At 31.9% G+C, this 12,037-nt stretch overlaps 1 protein-coding gene across 7 annotated transcripts in view; it reads right to left on the bottom strand.

Annotated features, from left to right (window-relative positions):
* Positions 1-12,037, bottom strand: part of Lilli (AF4/FMR2 family member lilliputian) — a 48,564-nt gene that overhangs the window by 8,076 nt on the left and 28,451 nt on the right. For all 7 annotated transcript variants that reach the window (XM_074254438.1, XM_074254434.1, XM_074254435.1 and 4 more), the window contains 4 exons: positions 11,824-11,871; positions 9,013-9,108; positions 8,148-8,190; positions 2,705-2,738 (listed from right to left, as the gene is read on the bottom strand). In XM_074254438.1, the coding sequence (XP_074110539.1) occupies positions 2,705-2,738; positions 8,148-8,190; positions 9,013-9,108; positions 11,824-11,871 (221 nt within the window). The remainder of the gene's footprint in view (positions 1-2,704; positions 2,739-8,147; positions 8,191-9,012; positions 9,109-11,823; positions 11,872-12,037) is intronic.

Raw genomic sequence — 12,037 nt, 5'->3', positions numbered from 1 at the left:
AATTAATTAAAAAAAAAAAATAAATAATAAAAATCCGGTCGACTAAATTTAACTAACAAGTTTATAATAATTAACGCTATCGATTGACGTCAAAGTATCCGGTTTTAATAAGCTAATACAATTAGTAATTATCACAGTAGTACAGAGATGAAAAATAATTTGCGTCATAGATAATAATAAACGTCAACAATAATAATAATAATTTATATTTTAATATTTAGCTGCTGTTGCCAAAAAAAAAAAAAAAAAAATTGGACAAATTTTATTTAATAAAAATTTTTCATTTTTTTAACTATCAAAATTTACACTACAGACTGTAATTATTAAACTTTTTTTTTCCGTGTAATAATAGTAATAATAAAAAAAAAGGTAAACAAGGGAGAAAGCCAAAGCCGGTGAATAAAAAAAAAAAAGGATAAAATTATTAAATGCAGAGTACTTGTGTGTCTTACATGCAAAGTCTTGGACAATTGGTTAAACAAAACGTAGACATTAAACGTGACACTTTAGATAAGCTGCAAAGCGGCATTTGGCCAACTAAATTAATGAAATTGAAAGAGCCGTCGAATGGAACAAAGGAACTTTGGACCGGTCGAATGTTTAACCGGTGGGCGGTCGACGACCCTAGCCGCTGACACAGACTAGAGTGGATGACTGCTATGCCACGAAAGGGGAATGAAAGAGAAAAGAGAAAAGGGAACAAAATAAAAAGAATAACGCGAGAAAATGTTTCCATCCCCTATATACTATATACTATATCCCTAGTCACCAAGCTTTTTATTTTTTTATCTTTCTCTTTCTCTGTTCCTTTTTTCGTCCCCTTTACCACTGCTACTGCTACTGCTATTGCTACTGGTGATGGTGATGGTACTGGTGCTGGTACTGATACACTGGTACACTACCACTACATTACTTTTTCTCCTTAACATCGCACACAGAGCCAGAAACCTTGGCAATCAATAGTCCCCCTAATGTATAGTAGTGTGTAGTACTCCTCAAGTTTCATCCTTCTTGTTCTTATTTTTTTATATTTATTTTTATTTTTCCTTTGTACTTTTTTATTATTTAGTTTGCTTAATCTTTTTACGCGGTGGTGATCATTCAGCATTCTTCTCGTCTCATACCTCCTAAGACGAGAGACCAGAAAGAGAGAAAAAGAAAGAATAAACTAAGCTCATCTCCCTTCCATCCTCTGTCCCTTAAATTATCATTATTATGACGATCACGGTTCAGCCAGTGTGCTAAAGACAGCCTTTGTAACTTGGATTTTCATCAAAGATTAGCTCGATCTGCCCTTATTCCTTTTATTTCTTCATTCTTCCACTATTAATTATTTTATCATTTGGCAATAGTAATAGTAATAATAATAATTATAATAATCCAGTTGGATTGGAGCAGTTAAACTTGAAGAGCGTCAGAAGCAGTGATTATCCTGGAAACAAAACAGATATAAGCATCACGTTTAAACTTTTAAGCCAGGTCAATATATTAACAACTTGTCTCTGAGCCATTAACCAACTGAGACAAGAGAGCAAGTGAGAAGGATTCCAGGGAATCTTTACCCGAGAGAAGAAAATTCCACGCAGACTAGCAGCAGCAGCAGCAACAGCAGCAGTAGCAGCAGTAGCAGCAGCAGCAGCAGCATCATCAACAGTAAAGTTACTGTACCGAATAACTTAAAAAGTTACTACAGGAGCAGCTCTCCTGCTCTTAAACTCCTCAGCTTGATATTCATCCACTTGGTACTGGTACAGCATCAGTATAGAGTTATTCACCAGCAGTAGGAGCAGAACCAGCAAATCCACCGTACCAGCAACAGCTCTCCCTCATTTTCTATCTTCCTCGCTCACCTATACTAAGTCAAACTCGAGATTATATGTATAGGTACCTTATTCTTGTCTTCCATTCTATTCTGTCGTGCAACGTGTGCCAACCAACGTCGGTAATAATTTCGCCTCTATCTCAGCTCTCTTCTCGCTCTTTCTTCCGAGTAACAATTCTCCTCCCCTTCATATATATCTGTGTAATGTACGGTTCATTCGCCAAGAATAATCATTGCGGATGTGACTAACAGACAAGAGCACTACACATTTTTTATTACCAAATTTTTCACGTCTTGTTACATATTTATATTTTTAGTCTCTGTCCCTTGCTCTTACTCCTCCATTTTGTTATTTTATCTTCTTCCATTAGTATTAACATGTAATTATTTTATCATCTCTTTCATAACTTTGTTTGAACAGTTTTAATTATTCAATAAATTAAATTAACCAGAGCGAGGTAATTGGATGGATATTTGTTAATAAGCTTTTATTTCAATGAGATATTTTAAGCCGATGATGATGATGATGATGTTTAGTATTTTTATTTTTTATAAATTGTTTGCAGATAAAATTACTGTTGTGGATGACACTCATAATTATCAATTTTATTATTTTAATTGTAAAGACAACAAGATTTATTCCCATAAATATTCACAATCTACTTGTGATTTATTCATTTTATCTCATTGATTATTAAATTATGGATGGTAATTTTGAAGAGGTACTAGTGTACTTTATCATGATAGAAATTATATTGTTATTTGTACTTCTGTCAAAAGTGGTTAGTGATTTTATTTTACTAATTTTTATAGATGAAATATATTTTTTTTTTTTTTTGCAGAGAATAAATTCAAATAACATAAAAAAATTGATGAACTTACGCTGACAGCCGTGTGGTCCCATGTCTTTCCCGTTCTGTAACAAAAAAAAATTTTTATTTAATAATAATAATAAAACCTGTTGCAATGAATGTGTAACAAATTATAAAACAAAAGTAAAAGACGATTGAAGATTGTTTAAGAGAACAATGTGTAAAAAAAGTGCTGTAAATCCTGAGATCACGATCGGAAGTAATGTTTCTGAGAGAAGCATCCTCATTTGAGGTATTTTCGTCACGTAGAAACTCGTTGAAAGAAAATAAAAGGAAAAAGTAATCCGTACTGGCACGGGCACGGGCTCGCCAGATGAAAAGAAATAAAAGTACTGAGCACGTGAGCAAATCGTGCGGTTAAAACCCATTAAATATATGGTAATTTTATAAAAACAATCCTATGATTGTAGACATAAATTATTAACTGAATCATCACCCAGATGAATTGATGATTCATACTTATATATTTTATTTTTAATCATTATATTATTTGCAGGAAATATTTCAGAGACCCAAATATCAATTTATATCTTGAAAGTCGCGCAGCTGCCCAGAAGAATAGGCCAGCTGTTAGCTAATGTGTCTGTCTATATGTATTTAAGTATTTTCTAAGTATGGGTATGTAGTTATATGTATGCACGGTGTACAGCGCCCAGGTATATCATAAAACACTCAGCTCTCGGTTCTTTTACGTACAAACTTTTATTTATAATAGGGTATGTGGACTAATATTATATGGAGGCTCCCGGTATGAGAAGGGAATTCGAGCACCTGGATGACTACACAAAGAACAATCTAATTCTAATTCCTTATAAACAATAATAATAATTTTTTATTTCAAATTTGGAGCGAAAATTCAAAAATTTATAAATTCTCTCTCAGCGTTTAACAAAATTTAATTTTTTATTATCAAGTTAATTTAAGATTAATCTAAAATCAGAAACTAAATAATGACACGGTAAAATTACCAATCAAGATAATAGATAATGAGTTGTTTATTGTTTACACGCGTAATTAACCATAAATCAGCGGGAAATTAGGGGAGAATAACGACAAGCTTAATATTTTTGAGTAAGCAGAAATAAAAGTGGTCGCCATTTGCCAGATCGGTGAATTTGTTCTTCCATAGCGAGACCAGAGTCTACTAAATCTAGTATTTTAGTCACGTACGCCAAGGGTCTTGCCAGTATAGTATAAGTATAAGCGAATAAGCGGAAGAGAAGCGGATGGTTTTACCGTTCGACGAGCTGAAAGTACAGCGTTCTGTAGTTATTGAACAATATACACACATAAGCGTATATTCTTCCAATATTATCAAAGAAGATATAGCCAGGGTTAGGTGAAGCTACAGCAATATTAATGCTTCAATATCGTCACTTGTCAATTATCCTCAAGATCATTGACATCCTATATATCTACATAATATATAATATAACTAGAAGCATGTCTATGATTAGGTCCTCTGGCTTAGATAACTGATCGACAGTTAACTGATAGTACAAAGCAATGCAGAGGAGTTTATACAAATCCCTTGAGCACTCACGCAACTAAACCCGTCCCATTGAGCTCCCGGTTTATATCTTGCTCTTGCACACATGCACTCAAGTGTCATTCCATTGCTCGGGTGATTTTACACTAAAATACTCGCTCTTATAGCACTATCGATGTAACTTTCCTTGTAATATTATATTTAATAACAAAAAAAATCACCTGACACGAGAAGATAGTTGACAACGCTCCGGAGTACTTCGAACTTACTGTACATATCCAGTAGCAGCAATTTTAGTTGTTGTTTTTTTTACAAAATCACATTTCAGTAATTTACAATTAAACTGTTGAATTAAATTAATTAATAAAAAGAAGAAATAGTTTATTTATCTTCGCTGGGTGAGAAATGGTGTAATCGCATAGACGGATGTTGGGTAACTGCGGAACCGGCGAACAGACCAGGGAACCCCATGGCAATGGCATGGCTTGTAGCTTATAGTTTTACCCGCGTGCACGATCAACAGTGACGCGGCGTCCCAGAGGAAGGGAGGGGTTGTCTCTCTTTCAGGGGGACCCTAAAAAATATCCAATACAGCGTACAACATACATATAACATGATCGTCAAGTCGTTGAGCTTCACCTGCGTATTAAGTATAAATAAGGTCGTCACTATATATATATGTATAAGGACCCTTCAATGTGTATCCCCTCTTTCAGGCCTGTCAGAGGCCTAGCCCGAGTGTTATTTTTTCCCTAAGCCAAATTATTGATGTCTCACGGATATACTAAGTTTAATAATTCAGTAAGTAGTTTAACATTAATTGTCAGTAGTTGGATAGTGATAATTTTTTATTTTTAGGCTCAATCGAATCTGGGACACTCTGTACCTGCATACACTTGCAGAGAGGGATAAATTTTGATAATTCAGAGCACCTTTGAGTGCTGAAGATATTATACGGCTCATATCTTCTCTGTCTGCCAGAAAAAGAAGAAGGGGAGGCAAGAAGACATGAAGGAGGCGGACAGGCAAAAAGACCGGGTGGCGTGTGCCAGCCGGTTCCGCACCCGTTGCCCATCCTCCTGTTATTTTTGATTTTTTCTCAACTTTCAAACAGCTGCATCTGTGACAACCTCTTCTTGCCAGTTACTCCGAGTACTACACATTTATTTTCATTTACTTGGAGACTTTTACGTAACTCTACAATTACACTTTCAATTAATCGTTTTAGACAGTGATAAAAAATAAACTAAAGAGGAAGAAATTTTTCCATAAAAAAAAAAAATTAATTTTCATCAAAATTGTTTTCAATTTTTCTCTTTAATAAAATTTATTTTTTATTAATTAAAAATATAATAAAATTTTTTCAGGATTGAAATTTAAAAAAATAAGATTGGAAATTGATACCTTGGTGAACTGGTGTTCTGCAGAGACAAGCTCGCATGACCAACAACTAACCACCGCACAAGACTAGTACTTTACTTAAGTTGATCTAGGAAGTAGGGTCGCGTGCAGTTATTTGTTGGTATGCATGTGGATTAAGACATGTAAGAGGCATTGATAGACTTAAAACATCAACATTGTTTGACCTTGAACCAGCCTAGTCATTGGGTCAGGGACATTTTCATTAAAACACATCAACAACAACATTATAAATTGTTACTTAAAGACAGAAAGGAAAATTAAGATGAAGAAAAGTTTTAGGTGAAGTTATTTTTGATTCCCGAGTTTGGAACTGATGAAACATTTGTTGTCTACATTAATATTTATTTCTGGAGCAAGTTATAGGTCAAGGAAAAGATGAATTGTGCTGAGCGTAGAGGGAAGCTTAATATTTAACGAATAGGAAGAAAAAGTAAACAAAAAAGTGTAGCAAGTTGATAAGCTGCCGGAGATTATCAACGGAAAGATGAGTTGAAGGATCCAGTGTATAAACCTCTACCTCTGGTTACTGCTACAGGGAAAACTCGATAGTCTACAAGTTCCACGTTGAGAGTTTAAACTGACAAGTTTCTGGACGGTGGATTATTGCACTTGATAAACTCTTCACTTATTCAAGCGCCACCCAAACGAAAGGAAAAGTCTGATTCAATTTTTGTTACAGAATAGAAAATAAACATATTTTCTGGAGTTTGCTGATTTTAATATCGATTGACAGATAAATTAAATTCCATTAAATTTTAGAGCTACTTTAACTGCAGAAAGGTTTTAACGTAATGAATTTTTTATTACCTGTAAATTTATGAATCTTGTCTGACTATTTTGACAACGAAATATTGCAAAACTAAAAATGACATCACAAACTTTTATAAAGACATTACTTATTGTTAACAGTTTTCTTTGTTTACCGAGTACTTATGAATATAAATATTAAATCCGCGGTAAAGTATTATGTATTTCTTCTTTCTAAACTTTAACATGATTTATTATCCCGAAATAGCACTGCAGTGGTGATTAAAATTTAAATAAATAATAAAAATATTCCAGCAAATTTAAATTCAATCATCTTCATATTATTATCATTATTATTGTTATTATTTAATGAAGTTAATTCAGTGTTTCGTGTAAATTCATAAAGTTTTATAAAACTCCCGGTAATTTTATGCAAATGAAATGTAATTCTGAAATGATGATAATTAAAGTTGATAAATTAGAATTTGAGAATTAATAAATGAGCGAATAGCTTTACTCTAATGTAATTGTACATTGTGTATGTATGTAATACGAGTACATACTGTAAAGTAAGAAGCACATACAGGAGGAAGAGGAGGTAAGTAACTGTATAGTATACCCGAAAGCAGCAGAGTGAGCTGAAGGGTGTTTTAATCATGTTAAGTAACTTGTACAGCAATGCACTTGTACTTGCTCGTGTGTGTGTGTGTGTGTGTGTGTACACAACACGGCACGGGTTAAAACCGAGTGCTGCTTTGAACAGGTGGAAGAAGTCAACCAAGAGAAATATAAGTATAATATAAACGAGTAGCAGCTCCTATTTATTTTTTACTTCATCCATCTTTTCCATCCCCTTGACTCGTATAAATTTTATGAGATTACGTGCCACTGCTTCTACTGTTATATATATATATATATATATATATATATATATATATATATATATATATATATATATATATATATATATATATATACACACTTCTGCTGCATCCAACAGAGTGATACTACCAAGGTACTAACGTTGATCGAGAGTAATTCGGGGGAATTTAGTGTCGCCAGTTAAATAATCATCATTCATCCCAAACTACCTCTAAATGTTTCTTAAGTTAGTGATCCGTGACTGACGATTTTATGCTCAATCAACGGCTAATCAATTTATGTTATTTAATACTGTATACATACACACGGGTTAAATGTCAGAGACCTGGGGCACTTATTATTTTTTTTTTTTTTTTAAATTATGCTAACAGTTTTGGTTTTTTGAAGAAATTATCTAAATCTTCGGAAAATAATTGAATGTATATTTTGTTATTCAACTGTAAATTGATAGTTTTATTTTGTGTAGAGTTTAGTTGGTGATGAAGTAAATAGGTCGACCATGTTTACTCTTCTCCAGTCTCAGCTTACTCCTCGCCTATCCCTCCCACTTTCCACCGGGGTATCGTTCACCAAAATCGATATTCGATATTTAATTTCAGCTACCTAAACTATCACTCCTGTGTACATGTTTCCGACTTTTGTGGATAAAAAAAAAAAAAAAAAAAAAAAAAGCTCCTGTCGCTCATCCTCTTTGGCTTTTGAAACTATGCTATATTTTTTTTTTTTTTTTTTTAATTTATCCCATTGTTGCGTACAAGATGAAAAGATTTAAATCGACACTGGTAATCTGCCTGTATGTTTTAAAATCATTCCAATTTACTCTTAATAGTTACACATTCACTGTCAATTGAAAGACTTTATAAATGGGAAAAATAAAAGAAAAAAAAAATTAAATTAAATATTTATAACTTACGTGGTGGCTTGACAGGTTCAGATGGTTTCTCCGTTAACTGTAACTGCAAAATGAAAAGATAATTAATTAATAAATCTTTTAATTACCAATTGAATTATTAAATTAGTACAAGTTATTTAATTAACCATTAACCACCACATGCTTGGTTTTAAAGACTAAAAAAAAAATAATAAAGACTAGATTGACCTTGATAAATATTCTTTCTTTCTGCCTCAATTAAAATCAGTTTAGCGAGCCCAAAGTTCCCCCATTTTAAAATAAACGGTCGCTAATTCATGCCCAAGGCTTATGAATATTTCTTATAATCTTTAAAAAACAGGGTAAAGAGGGGAAAAATAAAGAGATCCGTTTCAATGTGTAACACCCCTTAAATTACAGCCACGCTTTATATCTACTTTTACTGTATGGTATTTATAACATGTCATTGGGGTATAATAATTTATTGCATTACTCTGTTTATAACGATAAATACTTTTGTCCCCTTTACATTATATGATTAATATTATACTGCATTATATTATATTTTATTATATTAGTTTTCAGTATTTACACAATGTTATATAATGAAGGTTAATAAATGCACTAAAGAATGTATGTTGAAAGTAATATAACTGAGGGGAATATTTACATAATACTGTTTATTTTATTATTTACCTCGGATTTATTATTCCAAAACAAACTGATGATAGTTATTACTAATTTAATTTCTCTAATAAACTTGTTTAAATATGCACGCGAAATGTCATTTTAAAACTGTGATACCCGTAAACTCAGTTATTATTAATGATATTGCTCTTTTATTGTTAATAGTTGCACGAGTATTAAAGAAAATAATAATAAAAATAAGAAAGTTTAGCTTATATACCTTGGCCAGTACAGGATTGAATTCGAACTTGGATTCCGGTTCTTTTCTTGGTGTCTGTGCAATTGCTGAAAGTGGTATGGGCGGCATCGTCATTTCCTGAAACGACAAAGAAACATAATGAAAGTGTTTACAACTATATAATTTTATTATGTATTGAAAATCCACTATTGTTATTGTTATTATTGTCATCATCATCATTATTATTAAATAATTGTTAGGAACAATATATATATATATATATATATATATATATATATATATATATATATATATATATAATAACAAAACAATACAAATATATTAAGTGAATTTAAATTGTAAAAATTGCATAAATAACTTTTATAATAATAGTTTATTAAAAATAAATTCAACATGTATTTTTTTTTTTAATTTTCTTAACTTTTAACAATTTAATTTCTTGAATAAATTATTTAGATTTAATCTAACTGGATTTTTTTATTAAATAGATCTAGTAGATAAAAAAACAAACTATAAATTCGCTGACAAATTTATAAATAATAAATAGTAAAACTCATAAGTTTTTAATCCGACACTGCGAAACTTCTAAGACATAAAAAATTGATAGACTTAAAAAAAAAAAAAAAAAACTGCTGACAGTTATGTCGATTATTTATTTATTTCTATCGACTTTTATTGGTAAGTTGCCTTATAAATGATTTATTTATCATTTTCAAGTATGACTATTTAATTTGTAACTATTGAATTGTAATCTTTATCAATTGAGGTTTAGATTTGTTTACCACTGATAAGAGAGCGGTACTGATAAAATTAATTGTTGCATTAATATGGTGAAATTGAAATAATTAATGAATGCAATTAATAATAGAAGAATTGTAGAGTGAAATAAATTAAAATAACTTTAAATTATTTAAAAGGAGGAAATAGTTACGGAGATAGAAATACTTTTGGAAATTATTTTAATTGTCAATAATGAGCAGCTAACTACTACCTGTAAACACGTGGTCAAACAGGTGAGTTTAAATACTGAGCACACAACACACGTGCGTGGTGTAATTATGCTAAGCACGCGAAAACCCGTATCACACCCGTTACGACTTAACTTGAGATACCCGAGATCTGAGTTGAGAATACAGCCAATTGTCTGTCAGTTGTCAGTTGTTCGTCTTTTTTTTAGTTTCTTTGTAGCTAAACCGCAATCTGGCGTTTTGTCGCACATTATCTTGTTTCTGTTGAGCATTTGTTGCATTATTATCTACCGGGTAGAGTATGTTGTGTCTCGGGTTAATACTCAAGTTAACTAAAAGACCAGCTAGAGGAGAATATAAGAGAGCAAGAGAACAAAAGTGGCTCTTAGGCTACTGTACCGCGATTAACGCGAGTCATAATATAATGGAGAGTACAGTAATATAATAATAATAACAATAGTAGTAGTAGTAGACATGACGACATATTTCAACTTGATTCAATCTTATGGCAGCCTTCATGATGATTAATGGAATTAGATGACTCGCGAATTATTAAAATAGTAAAACCACTTGGTGTTGAGAGTTTACTAGATGTAAACATGTTGATGGTAACTAAATAAATTTTAATTGAAATATAATATATGTACACTGTTGGCTATGCAATTACAATTTGATTTTATACCACAATATTAAAAAACAATTTAAATAGCCTCCAGATTATAGGTATTATTATTATTATTATTATTATTATTATTATTATTATTATTATTATTATTATTATTAATATGATGAGAGAATGGCCAAAAGCAGATAAATTTATTGTTACTGTAGTAATTCATTAAAATAGAGCTCAATCAGTGAGTCGTTAAATGATTATAGCAAATGATCAGAGCTGGTAAGATTTATTGAATCAACGCCTGGCAAACAATACGGGAAATATTTTTAGCAGTCGGGATTTGACGGGTCTTTGGATGATGGTGAAGCGCAATTAGCAGTAGCATTTGCCATGCCTACCGGTGTCACAACCCGTATTTTCCCACGGACAGCCGTGAGAATAATTCATGCTCTACGCTCGGGCGAGTGTGCGTTCCTACCAGCGCAGTCGCATCCGTTTCTCTTCGTCTCTACCACCGATTTGTTCCGTTTGTTCCGGAACTGAATGACCTATGTTAAATATTATACAATGTGCAATAACATCTTTTGCTTTACCGTATTTTACATCTCGGCTATCTGTGTTGTCAATTAATAAAACTGACACTGATAATTAAAATTTGACTATAATTTTTTATTTTTTTTTTTTTTTATGTAATCTCACTCGGATGCTGAGCAGACAAAAAGAATTAATTTATTACAGTAGAAGAAAAATAATTAAAAAATAAAGCAAATAGCAAAAATGATTTCAACCTTGATGCGTCATCTCACGATCACTGATACAGTTGTATATAAACTACTGGTTAGGTATTATTATATTATTATATTGTATTGTGTAGGATGCTAAAGTGTAAAATGAATCATAGAGAGATCGGGTAGTATCGCTGCCAACTTGCCATTACAAGTAACCGCCGACGAATAACTCGTTTAGTTGGGATACAGCGTTGTGAGCAGAGGGCTAAAAAAATTACTAGCGTGACTCATCGTCGTACAAGTGGTCTCTTTATGCGATCGATAAACTCGTACGCTCTCCCTATTCTCTTCTATTGTATTCTATTGTATTTTTGGCTTTATGCACAAGCTTAAAAGACCACTTCTCAAACAAAAATAATAATAACAATCTAGATGATGAAGATGATAATAATAACAATATATGTATTAATGTATATATGTATTAATCCCTTGCCGAAAAGTAAATACACTGAGTAACTACCTTGAGGATGTTTTCCAAATCCGCCGGATCGGATCCATGTCTTACTCCCTGAAAATAAAAATTAAACGAGTGATTAGACATTTGAGCCAAGATAAATGTACCATTATATTAAATTAAATGGTATTATATCGATTGTATGGAAGCAGGAAATGTATTTATATTTACGAGATGAATGAAAGTGAGAGATAAAGAAAATAAAAGAGGAAATAAAGTA

This window comes from Cotesia typhae, unplaced genomic scaffold (assembly GCF_013202065.1).
Source record: "Cotesia typhae breed Kobodo isofemale line unplaced genomic scaffold, CoteBio_Ctyphae scaffold_13, whole genome shotgun sequence".
NCBI classification, from domain to species: domain Eukaryota; kingdom Metazoa; phylum Arthropoda; class Insecta; order Hymenoptera; family Braconidae; genus Cotesia; species Cotesia typhae.
This window is presented reverse-complemented; position numbering and strand designations above follow the sequence as displayed.